Genomic DNA, 13,066 nt, shown 5'->3' with positions numbered 1-13,066 from the left:
CTTCTCTTCTTCTCTTCTCTTCTCTTCTCTTCTCTTCTCTTCTCTCTCTCTCTTCTCTTCTCTTCTCTTCTCTTCTCTTCTCTTCTCTTCTCTTCTCTTCTCTTCTCTTCTCTTCTCTTCTCTTCTTCTTCTCTTCTCTTCTCTTCTCTTCTCTTCTCTTCTCTTCTCTTCTCTTCTCTTCTCTTCTCTTCTCTTCTCTTCTCTTCTCTTCTCTTCTCTTCTCTTCTCTTCTCTTCTCTTCTCTTCTCTTCGACTTCCAGAAGCCAATTGACTTTAAGAAAGCCCTATTATGTTTGAGGTTATAGTTGTTATACTCTGAGTTACTCACAATTACTGTCAATATAAAAGCAGATCTCCTTATTGGATCTCAGTTAAGAGCTAGCAAACATTTTAGAATATCTTCTTATAAAAGCTTTGAAGGAAGAGGGAGACGGTGTAAATTGTACCTGGATATCATAAAAGAATGGAAAAATAAAAAGCAAGTGTATGTAACCTAATTTTCTGAAATCTTTTGGTTGCCCAGTGTTGCATTCTTCTACAGAAATTCTTTGTGTGTATTTGCAGCTGCACTTTATCTGATGTAATTGATGCCGATGTGTTCAATATACAATAAGATAGAAACTTATTTCCCCCATTGCTGCTCCCCTTCACCCAACTCTTGACATTTGCTTAATAATATTCCTCTATCTGTAGGTGGACAAAGAGAAATGCTCCTGCACAGTGGAGGCGAAAGGACAGACAGAAGCAACACACAGAGCACTTGCGTCTTGACAACGATCAGAGAGAGGTGAAAACTGTTCAACTATAGAGATCTGATTATTTTTTTTTTCTGATTCCCTGAGTAATGCTCTGTAACCTTTATGAAATGTCCAGACAGTTACTTGCAGTCCATCTCTGCTCTCTTATTTGTATTTAACACGAATGAAGTTCCTGGTCCTTAGGAGATCAAAAATACTTAGCTTGCTTATTCTAAAAGTTATGCCATTTTTATCCCCTCTCAAGACAAAATTATTTCATCCTATGTATAGGAGAGTTCCCTGAAAATGTCATCACTTGCTTTAAAGTTAAATAAAAAAAAAAAGGCGGGGGGGGAGAAAGGTGGGGGAAGGGAGGAATTAATTTTAACAGTTTTAGCCATGTATTTCCAGTCTCTAATTGACTTCATCACCCTATGCTTCTGCTGATGGAGGAAAGATAACCACCTCCAGAGAGTGATTAATTTCATCCTAAAATCAGAAGCATTGCCTCTTGGTGTTGCCTGTTTTTCTTCTGTAGACCATAAAAGAAGTCTTAAGGTGGGAAACTGACACACAACCTCATGGTAAGGTGGGATTGTGAACCCCACCCACACTGTCAAATTTGTGTCTACCTGTTTTTACACAGCACAGTCTGATGCTGATTTACCCACCTTCTGATCTGATAACTTTTCTCATCAGTGCTTCTACAGCTGACACAGTTGTTCTTTGTGGTGAAGGCATTTTGAAAGATCTGGGTGATGTGAACTAATTACAGTACAGTTTATGATTCATATGATACAGACTGCAAACTCTTACACCGGGTGTCATTTACAGGTGATTCCAAGAATAATCTGGTTTAAAATATCAGAATTTTTTTTTTGTTTACTAACCTCAGAGCTCTAGTTTCGTTTAAATATATGTTGTTCGTTAAGACAATATTCTCTTGCCTTGTTAAATATTTTCAGAAAAGCTTCACTTGGAATTCTAAAGTAGTCTCGTGTCTGTAAGGATGGTGTTGTCAAAATCAAGTATTTTTGTCTGTCCAGTTCATTCTTTTGTGGTAGTGATGAGTTTAATTGCCATTCCAGTGTACTCATTTCCAGAATTTTCTTACTGGTTTGTTAAAATTTTGTTGAAGTGTAGTGTCATCTATGTCATTCATAACCATGTAATAGAAGAATGTCTGCATAATAAAAAAAAAAAAGCTGCGAGTAGTTTCTGGCTTTGACATGTTCCATATGCTCAGATAACTCTGAAGTACTTTTTACTTAGAAGTAACAGAAGTGAAGAGTAGTTGATTTATAGCCTCACTGTTGCTTTTAACAGTTATGATGTTTAGCTGTTACGATGTTTTATGATTTCAGTTGGGTAAAAGGCAAAAATCTACTTCTAGTGTCTGGGGGTTTTTTGGTTTTGTTTTTTTTAACTGACTCTTCACATGTTGATTATCCTGTAGGAGCTACTCTGTCACATGAGGCAAATAACTTCTGAGGAATAAAAATTACAAATACATGGTCTGGTGAGGGTACCAACTGCCAGGTTATTCTGTGCTGGTGTTGTAGGCTTTTATGCCATACCTTGTTGATGACATGACAGTGATTGGACATTGACCCCCTCTCCCAGTGAACCAGAAAGAATGGGGAGGGAGTTCCTTCTGAGATGAACACTAGGGATTGGGCCAAGCAGGAGGCAGTGGTTTCAAAGTGCAATGTTGAGACTTTTAGACAAAGTGAAGCTTTAGGACAGCCAACAAAAATGTGTGGAATTGAGAGTTAGTGGCTTTTAACTTACAAATATTTGTGCCCAGTGGAGGGCAGAGTTTACACCAATACAATAAACACCATCTTTTCTTTTTTCCTTTCAGCTTCATTAGTTATTAATTTATTTTTATGTTGAATGCTTGGGAGTTCTGCATTATGTTATGTCTTCACCCTTTTCCTTTTCTGTTTTGCATGCTTGCTTTTATTACTTCATATGTGCTTACCACTTTCACTTTACCTGGTCTCCTTGGCTTTTTGCTACCAACTTATCCTGCCAGCACCTGGATTTTTCCATGTCAGAGCTTCAGTTGCAGTTATGTTTAGACTGGGACCAGCATGATTGGCCCTTCGTGCCCTCTATAAAATCTGTGTCAGACCGTTATCTGGTATGTCCAATGCACAATATGACTGTAATCGTAGTTCTGGATAAAGATGCATAATTAAGTGTATGTATCATAGCTCTTTAATGCATGATGGAGAAGGTGTGGTTTTCCCTCTTCTCAAAGATCATATCATGTTTGACAAATCTGTCTATTCACTGACTTTTCAGTCAGTCATTATATCAGTGTAAGCTAGAGAAGTTACCTATTAATCTGAAATATTTACTAATCCTGAGTATTCTGTCAGTGCCTGTAGAGGACTTTATCACTTATTTGCAGTTGGCTGTGCCCCAACCAATCTATCACCTGTCTTTCAAAACACTTGTTGTATTATTCTTGTCTCTGAGGTGAAAACAATGGCAACTCCTTGATGGCGGTAAGAGGAGCAGAAAAGCTCTTTGAAGCATAGTGAGTTCAGGAAAAGATTCTGCTCAAAAAATGCAGATGGTTCACAGCTGAGAGCTGTTAGTAGCATTTTGCATTGAAAGGCTGGGAGGGTGGGTGAGAAACAGGAGATCTGCAGGAATGCATAGCACAGATCTCACGTGTTGTCAACGTACTGACCAGTCTGCCATTTGAATAGTCTTCATCTGGATAATTATTACAAATTTTCATTTTTATGAAAAAATAACAATTCCTAGTGGTGGAGAGAGTAATTGAATCTCTATGCATCTAAATATCCTTGACAGTTTGTATTGTGTTTTTGTTATTCTGCAATGTATGTTCTAATACTAGATAGAAAATGTAAATGGAGATTTGACCTCCAGAGAAATAGTGCCTTAAATATCTCAGCCCAATATAATGCTGGATATAAAAAGGGGCCTTTTCTGAGAGAAGATGTGATCCTTTCCCCCTTATTGCACAGGGATGGGTTATAAAGACAAGTTTACCCTTTTCTCTTGGCAAAGTAGTCTCACTTGTACTTCTATCTGTGTTTGTCAATTTTCTACCCCGATACAGAAGTATATCCAAGAAGCCAGGAATCTGGGCAGCACTATTCGGCAGCCCAAACTGTCTAACCTCTCTCCATCGGTAATTGCACAAACAAACTGGAAGTTTGTAGAAGGCTTGCTGAAGGAATGCCGAAATAAGGTAATATAGAGAATAATTCTGCTCTCTTGCACCTCATATCCATCCTTTATGGACCATTTTGTGGCCAATCTGTTTGAACCCCCCTCTTCTGCCATCTGTTTCTGCTTTATCCCTGTAAAGACTTTAGCATGGCATTCGTATAAAGATTTTTGCATGGTAGCAAGAAATTCATGAAGAGATAACTTAGAAATTCTGCAGAGAGTGGAAACTTTATTAAGCCGATTTATGATAGAGAATGTAAAATAACAGAAAGAGATTGAATATTCTGATGGGTCTTTGTCATCCTGCTGCCCATGTCTATTATAGCATATTTCAGTTATCACTGGGAGACTATACTATTTCAACAAGAGTCAATATTCCAAAAGCAGGGGTTGTGGTGAAAATGCAGGAGCTTTTATCATAACTAAAGGAAGTGGGTTAACAAACTTCTGAAACGTATGTTTTCAAGCACTTAAAGATACTTGGCATTAGTTTGTAGACATGCTTCACCAGTATAGATTTGACAATATATTTATCTGAATTAAATGTTAATGTTTATAGTAACACAGTAAAGAGAATCATTATCAAATAGACACGTTCTTGCCTTAAGTCAGTGGAGGTAATAAAGCAATTTCATACAACTCTTCGTAAAACTGTGTTTAGTACATGCATCTACTTCTGATTTCACATTTGTTTTCTGCATGTTTGAAACTGTCCGAATAATTCCTTTCACTTAATAGAGACATACGATGGTGAAAATCCTCAGAGATAGACTTGACTCTTTCACTGTGGGTATGCATCTCTAGTGAATGTAGTGAGCTTGCTGTTAGCACAGAGAGAAAGTGCCAGGGTAGGTGAGGAGGAGAAGCTAGAGACTAACTTGGAGTTCTTTGTCTCAACTAAGACTGTGCATAGGTGTCTAAGGGAGTATTACTCATTTGAGAGCTACTCTAGAACAGCAAGATGAAAAAACGTGTACGAGATGAGCAGAAGTGATTCCCTAGTCATTTTTCCCTCCAGGTAGCTATACGATGAATATATTGTGACTGGGAGACTGTACTTTTAAGAGCTGGCGAGAGCTTTGTTGACCAATATGAAATTGTGCATGATTTAGGAGAATGTGGCTCATTGGGAAACTCAGGAGATGCACTCCGGAATGGATTTGGTTTGAAAGCAAATGCCCTCCTGACAGAACAGGGTCTCACAGGAATGACATATCCTCCTGCTACTTGGAAGCAGTTGTGCACATTCGTCTCCACTGGGAGGAGGTGGACATAGCGTACTGCCCCCAGTCCAGCACTCACTAGGCTTCAGAAACATCGAGCCTGCCTGGCAGGGCCTTGTCGCTTGACTTTCTACCTTGTCGATGTGTGACTTGCTGTTCCCTTTGTTGGGGTTACTCGGTGGAGTTTTATGTGCCCATTTGCAAGCTCCTTGTGAGAAAGACGGAAGAGGCTCTAAAGTGATCAACACTGGTGCTGCTATGGCTTGAAAAACAGGGATAAAAGAAACACAGTCCTGCACTAGCTTCAGAAATACCCCATACACCCAGTTATTCTGACAAATCTTTGCTATTGTTTGCTTCCTTGTTGGTTGTTTTAAAAAGCGTTAAGTGATCTTGGAAGTTCCTGCAGAAGGAATTAACTCTCTTTTGCCTTGTCCTTTTTGAGACCAAGAGAATGTTGGTTGAAAAAATGGGTCGAGAAGCTGTGGAGCTAGGTCATGGTGAAGTGAATATCACAGGTGTAGAAGAGAATACCCTGATAGCCAGTCTGTGTGACCTCTTAGAAAGGATATGGAGCCACGGTCTGCAGGTCAAACAGGTGAGAACAAATATTCCTGTGTGTTGCAGTGTACTTTCCTAAAGTCGTGTTATGCTCTTCCTCTCTCTGCTTTCAGAGGATACCTGTTGTGTGTGTATATAGATGTGTTAAATACTTGTGTCCCCCCAGTCTTTTTTGTGTCAGTTACTGCCCCCTTATCTGTCTCCACTTTACTCTGGGGTCATGCAAATGCATGTGTAGATGTGTCCCACCGATGACTTCTTGGAAGACTTTCTATCTATTTAACCTGTTTGGGTTTTGTTTGTCTTGTTTTGTGGTTTTTCGTGGTTTTTTTAATAGTAAATATTATTTACTATTAAATAGTACATTGTAGTAAATTACTACAAATAAAACTTTCTGTATTCTCAGTTTTTTGTTACTGGAGTCGCATAGACTATCAGGCAGCATATGCTAAAGGTGCGGTCAACGGGATATGGTATGGGGAATTGTTTTTGTGAAGGATAATTTAGTTTTTAAGAGTAAAACCCTTGCTATTTGGCTCTTTCTGAATGGTGTAGAGATAGTTAAGTGACACTTACAAGCTCACAAGTTAGAGGTGTTGCTTTTTGTATGAAATTAATAGTTGTTTGCCAACTCTTTGGAGTTGCTTGTGGGTCTAGATGGATTTTGGAGGGCCTTCCTACCTTCTTCCTCCTTTGTATATAGGAATAGCAAGGACAGTGGGGATGATAACTTTTTTTTTTTTAAAAGAATGTGCTGAATAAATGTATATAATCCAGGCAACTGTAATTCATTATCTCTGTTCCCAGCACCCAAGCGCCAGTGTTTAAATCTGCTCTCCTTCAAAGTATGTAGCAGTTCTCTATGTGAAGATTTATCATGTGATTCTCTCCCTTCCCTCTTGTATATCACTTAGGATAGAAGCTGTACTGCTTTCGTCTTAGAAGACAGAGCATCAGTATACTCTGCTTCAACTCAGATTTGGGCCTTTCAGACCACCAGACGGCCAACCCTACATAAGGTTAATGCTTTGGATTGATTGCAGATGTTGGCAAACAGTGCTGAATGGTGGAATAAACAGAGTGGTAGAATATAATAGAGGCCTCATGGAGGAAGTGCAGTGCATATCATATTATGATCTACAGTTTAAAAAAAAAAGAAACAAACAAAAAACAAACACAAACAACAGACCACTAATTCTCTGTGTGCTCTGGCCTTTATTAAATATGCAAAAGCCTGCTGTTTTGTACATCGATTTTATTTTATTTTTCAATAATGAGCCAAGGAAGACTTTTCTTTCTCAATTGACCATAGTAATGAGGATGGCTTTCCTTCCACCAATCCCTGCTTTTACCTCTTCCCTGCTGATGAACCCTGATAATCCTATGTTAGCTACCTACTGATTCTTCCACGTGCAAAGTGAATCCACACCTTCCTTTGCCCAGAGCAATGCAGGAGAGTTGTCAGATGTAGGGTCTAATGACTGAAGTAGTCTGAACTTTCAGAAAGCCTTGGTTATTCCCTTGCCCTTTCTCTGTCCCACTGCTATCCTTAGGCTGTTCTCCTTTCCCTACAGCTTGCATCATCATTGCTATTTGTTGAAGTTAAAGGAGAGTAACATGGTGGTAAAGGAAGCGGGCAGATATATACTGCATGAGTTCTTACATTCACCATGATTGTTGGCATCTATTTGCTGCAGGTTCCTTTGTTTGCTGCTTTATGCGATCTGTTGTGGTTCTCCTTGCCATGGCAGTTAGTTGCTGAACGCTAGACTGTGTGTGTATGTGTGTGTTTATTGAGAGAAATGCCATTTTGGATGTAACTGTTCCCTGGTTGATATTTTTCATGCTTTCTTTTTATGTTTTTTATAAGACTTGCAATTTTGGCTTTCTGGATTTCAATTTTGGATCTGTCAGGTACAGACATGAGGCATTGAGCGTCTCTGGATTTTTTTTTTTTATACCTTCACCACTGAATGCATATTTTTAATACATTTCTCTTAACACAGATGTTATAGACACTCTAGGCTTTATCTTGTGGAGGCGTGCCACTTCTGGAATAATCCCTGATGGTCATTAGCCTTTTATGTCAATGGTAGCGAACTTTAGGATTGAAGTGTTTAGAGATTTGGTTTTTTAAGAAAGCTTAAAAAAATTTAAAATGTTTCAGAGTTGAAGCATAATGACTGCACCTCCAGGAAGGCACTTACATGATTTTAGATGACATTTATAGTGCTAAATTGACAACTGTTGCTTTACAGTCATGGTTTCTTTCTGCACAAAGCCGTAAATAAAAATACGGCTTTATAATGTAACTGCTTTTCTGAAACGCAGAATTGCTAAATCTTTACTGGGATTTCAAGTTAATATAATAAATTAGGAAGATCATAAGTAATACTAATTAATTTCCTCTGTAAGTACTTCCAATTAATGTGCTGGAGAGTCCCTGTTCAATTACTGCTGTCTTTCTGTGGCTTTGCAAGCTTTTGATTTGTCATGCAGAGTATTTTAGGATGAATCCAAGAATCTTTTTAGTTTGCCAGCAAAAGATTTCCTCACACTCTGCTTTAAGCCACCAGAGGTTTAAGAAAGGAACATAATGAGCAAGGTGCACTTTTAAACATCACTTAATGGATTTATCTTGGCCTAAGTACTACATCCCTTATTTTAAATTGGTTTTATATTGTGTAGAACTGGAGTATTCTTGCTGATAAGCTTTCATTGTCCTGCTTGCATTCTGTGTTGTCTTTTCTTAATGTGTTTGTGATTATCCAAGTCCTTTCCTTGATGAAATTAAGGGGGATCTTTTGAGGTTCTGAAAATTGGCAGCGTGCACCTGTATCCCCGAATTACCATCCCATTCTGCCATCCCATGGTAAGCCATGCAGGTATAAGATGGTTTACTCAGGCTGGCTCTGTAACGCTTGTCATCTCACTGCTGGAGAGGCAGGGAGGGAAAGCCACATGGTACGGGTTACAGCCTCAGCCGCAGACTTAAAACCCTGCTGGCAGATAGTGTTTTGCAATGTTTTCTTGTCAGGTTAATGAACTACGAGGAATGAAGTTCAATTGACTTTTTCCTGTTACCAGAATCATTAGATCTCAGCAGTTCGACTCTTGCTTTTCTTTCTCAACCTCTTTACAGCTCCTGAGCACCTCCAACTTGTGTCTCGTTTTTGTTTTTTACCAACGCTTCATAGGGAGAGACACATTTAAAGAAAGGTTTTGTTATGGCTGATACTTTCAATGATGATTTAAACTTTTTTTTATTTTATTCAGCTGATAGTGATTTCTTTAATTAATATTATTTTTACTTTTAGGGAAAATCTGCTTTGTGGTCTCATCTGTTACACTACTTAGAAAACAGACAGAGAAAAACTACATCAGGCAGCTTCAGTACCTCAGGTAAGATCGGCTTCTGCTGGAAGAAGGTGATAAAAAACTATGAGTAAGAGCTATTTGCAGATTTGCATCACGCAGAGGTTGTTTCCTTGGATATATCCTTCACTCAATATGACTGAATCAAGTATTGTATCCCCTACAGAATTAATGTGGACCTGGTGTATTGTCTCAGTATATTTTGTGGAAAATAAACTTGTTTGGATTGGGTCCACTTGTTTCGGTCTGGTATCTGACTACTGCAGTAGTCAGATACCAGAAGTATCTGATATTTCAAAGATAAACTTAAAAATGGATTGCTCCCATATACCATCCTCCATATGACACACAGTCACTGCCTGACTGGCAAAGCATGTTATGTTATGGATGGGGGTGGAAAACAAGTGTAAGCAAAGACAAAAAAGACATTAAGGCACTGGAGCGGGTCCAGAGAAGGGCAACGAAGCTGGTGAAGGGTCTGGAGAAACAAGTTTTATGAGGAGCGGCTGAGGGAGCTGGGGTTGTTTAGCCTGGGGGAGGCTGAGGGGAGACCTTCTCGCTCTCTACAACTACCTGAAAGGAGGTCGGAGAGAGGTGGGGGTCGGTCTCTTCTCCCAAGTAACGGGCTCAAGTTGCACCAGGGGAGGTTTAGACTGGATATTAGGAAACATTTTTACACTGAAAGGGTTATTAAGCATTGGAACAGGCTGCCCAGGGGAATGGTTGAGTCACCATCCCTGGGGGTATTTAAAAGATGGGTAGATATTAGGGAAACCATTAGGGATATGGTTTAGTGAGGGTTTTTGTCAGAGTTAAGTTGATGGTTGGACTAGATGATCTGAAAGGTCCCTTCCAACCTAGGCAAATCTATGATCCTATGATTCATATAAAATTGTGCTGTACATCCTGAAGTTTTACATTCTCTCTTGAAAAACAACTGAACAGTAGGCTTACTGTTTAAAAGGAAAAGACATATAAAAAAATACAACAAACATTGAAACGTATTTTAATTTTTTATACCAAGTGTTGTAGTAAAAGTAATATTGCACATTAGATCTACTGATAATATGTTTCTAAGGTTGCTAATGTAATTTTTTTAACACTGCTTCTTGTGTCAAATAGGGGCATAGTGTATAACTTTGCAGAGAACAATGGGGTTGGAGGAGGCGGTGGGTGCCTTTTGGGGTTTTTTGTTTTGTTTTGTTTTAAAGTTGCTATAGGCAAAGAGCTGAGCATTACTAACACGGACGAGGTCCTGTAAGCAATAAAAAATAAAGATTTAGAAAGCATTAAGGTCTCCTAAATGCCACTTGGTCCGTAGTGTTTCTGCATATCAGACTGAAGTTATAATTAGTTTTGTGCTTTCGAACTTGGTATTGAGGGCAGGGACTATATTTAACATACAACCTGATTCTACAGTGGAATTTGAAAGATAAGAGTAATAATATTGCTTAAAAAACCCCAAATGTGCAATTTTAAAAAGTAGTGGAGTTACAGGAGTCTGCAAAGTGATAGATTAGTTAAGCATATGGCGTGTGGTGTACTGAGTAAAACATGTTGAACACTGTTTTCTGGTGTCAACAATGCCAGTCAGTTTTACTACGTAGAAAGAAAATAGGGTAGTCTTTAGAAAATAATACTTGATTAGTATATGTCTTAAGCCATTTGATGTCATAGCAATTTCGGTTGACTCTAAGCTCATTAATGTGTTAATGCTCAGTGTGTGCTGATCTGCATAACCATCTATGTAGCATATTAGATTTTCATGTCACTTGAAGTGGAGATATGCCACAAATCTTCACAAAGCAGCGAGTCACCAATAGCGCAAAAGTGCAAGTTTATGTTAATTCACCTTGTTTTTTATATTGATTTTTAAATCTTTAGATGAATTTCTACTAACACGAAATTCTGTTCTTCTGAATCTAGGAATACTTCTTGATTCAGAAAGGAGGAAGTCTGATACCAGTCCAGCCATGTCACCTCTTAGAATCTCTCTCATCCAGGATATGAGGTGAATTTAAACTATTAAAACCAACACAGAAAACCCATGAGATTTGCATATTTGTTTTCTGTGTGTAATGTATACCATACAGAAAAGTCTGTGTTTTATACATCAGGAGGAGGATGTGGGGAAGGAACGTGCTGAACTGTTTTAAAGTACATAGTGCAACTTTTTCATCGACCTTTACGGAAATGTTTCTTACTGAGCAGGTTTTATATTGTCACAGCTACTAGCTTATAGAAATTCCCCGACGTGGTTTTCATCTTTTTGTAAGTATTCTGTATTTTATTTCCACAGAGATACGAGTGTAGCGTATGTATTTTCCCAGTCATTGCCAAGTTAGTTTTGTAGCTCTGAGCTCATTCTTGCTTCACAGTGAAGGCGGCAGTTTAAAGAACTTGTTTGATCTGAAGGATGGGTTTATTTAACATTGAGTACTGTAGTGTGAATAAAACTAACTTCTGCTCAGTGCCCTCTTTTTAGCACATCAAAAACAATATGCAGAACTTCTAAATTATTTTGAAAGGATTTTTCTTTTCTCCTTTTACCTTACCAACATCTAATTTTTTTCAGTGAGGAGGAGTGAACTTAGTATTTTCAAGGGACATGCTTGTCCTTTAAAAATGTATCATTTGTGTCTTGTATGCAAGAAAAGCTACTACTGAGCATGCAAAGACAGTGTTTAATTTTCCAAAGCGCTCAGCCATAAATATTGCAGTGATAAGGTCCAGAATGATTCTTAAATCATGTGAGGCAATGGGCCTGGTTTAGAATTTAGTAAATAGGGCACTGCATTGCAGATATTTCCGTTTCAAGCTCTTACTCTTTCAGCTAGATATGCAAGGAATTTCAATACTGCTGAATATTAAGGTCGTTGTGCCTCTTTCCAGTAGTTTGCCTGATATTTTACTTTATTAGCAAAATTCCTTCTTCAGCTTAGCTTGGTTCAAAAGAACTGTCACACTTTGAAAATACTGAGCAGGGTCTTTTTTTTTTTTTTTTTTTTTTTTCCCCCCCTCCCCCTTTTCAGGCATATCCAGAACATCAGTGAGATCAAAACAGATGTTGGCAAGGCCAGAGCCTGGGTTCGTCTCTCTATGGAAAAGAAGTTGCTCTCTAGGCATCTAAAACAGCTGCTTTCGGATCACGAACTCACAAAGTAAGATGGTTTATCTTGGGCAAAGCTTTTGAAAATTAAGCCTGTTTAGTTGTTTGACTTCAAAAACCCAGAAGTGCCTATTCTTCCATCTGCTTAGCACTGTGCAAAATTAATGGAAGAAACGATCCTTCCAAGTGTGTCTATGTACCTGTGTATGAGCTATTTGGGAATTGTGATTCAATGTTGCGGTTCTTCAGATACAAAATCGGTTCTGTCAGTGTAGACTGTCTCCGACTTTGAGGTGAAACGGAAATCTTCAAAAATTACTAGAGACTAAATGAAACGGGGCATAAGTCCAAATGCCACTACTTTGCTGAGTCAAACTTTTTATCTTGGCCCCCTTTCTGTAACTGTGGGATATTTGGTTTCCTTGGATTATTTGTGCGTTTTGGCAATGAACGACAAAGTGCAGCTTAGGTCCATGTACGCAGTTCTGTCATGATATGAGGAGCGTAAAGTCACATCCAGATGTGCTTCTGTGGTTCACGTTAGTGTGACTCAAAGTGGGTGTTCCTTAGCTTCTCACCTCTGTTGCCAAATCTGGGACATTCTTGTGAATTCTTTCAGTGCCATGTAAAATGATGTAGATATCAACTTCTGGTGTGGTTTAAGAGAGCAGATAAAGGGTGTACATGCGGTACCTTGAAGGTGACTAGGAAGGCTGTGATGATCAGTTCTTGCATCTCATTTTGGGGCAATAAGCTCAAGGTCTGGTAATCTTTTGAAATCTTCTGTTTACATCTTTTAGAGCATGATTGTCCGCATCTCTAGATCAAACTGACAGTGTCTCAGCTTT

The 13,066-nt window shown here is 38.7% G+C and overlaps 1 protein-coding gene across 1 annotated transcript in view; it reads left to right on the top strand.

Annotated features, from left to right (window-relative positions):
• The window catches only part of DENND5A (DENN domain containing 5A), a 68,202-nt gene that overhangs the window by 42,278 nt on the left and 12,858 nt on the right, over positions 1-13,066 (top strand). Inside the window, exons 9-14 of the mRNA XM_074586825.1 lie at positions 694-787; positions 3,838-3,969; positions 5,619-5,771; positions 9,052-9,136; positions 11,036-11,120; positions 12,142-12,270. Coding sequence (XP_074442926.1) covers positions 694-787; positions 3,838-3,969; positions 5,619-5,771; positions 9,052-9,136; positions 11,036-11,120; positions 12,142-12,270 — 678 coding nt within the window. The remainder of the gene's footprint in view (positions 1-693; positions 788-3,837; positions 3,970-5,618; positions 5,772-9,051; positions 9,137-11,035; positions 11,121-12,141; positions 12,271-13,066) is intronic.

The sequence above is a fragment of the Larus michahellis genome, chromosome 4 (genome assembly GCF_964199755.1).
Source record: "Larus michahellis chromosome 4, bLarMic1.1, whole genome shotgun sequence".
Taxonomy (NCBI): domain Eukaryota; kingdom Metazoa; phylum Chordata; class Aves; order Charadriiformes; family Laridae; genus Larus; species Larus michahellis.
This window is presented reverse-complemented; position numbering and strand designations above follow the sequence as displayed.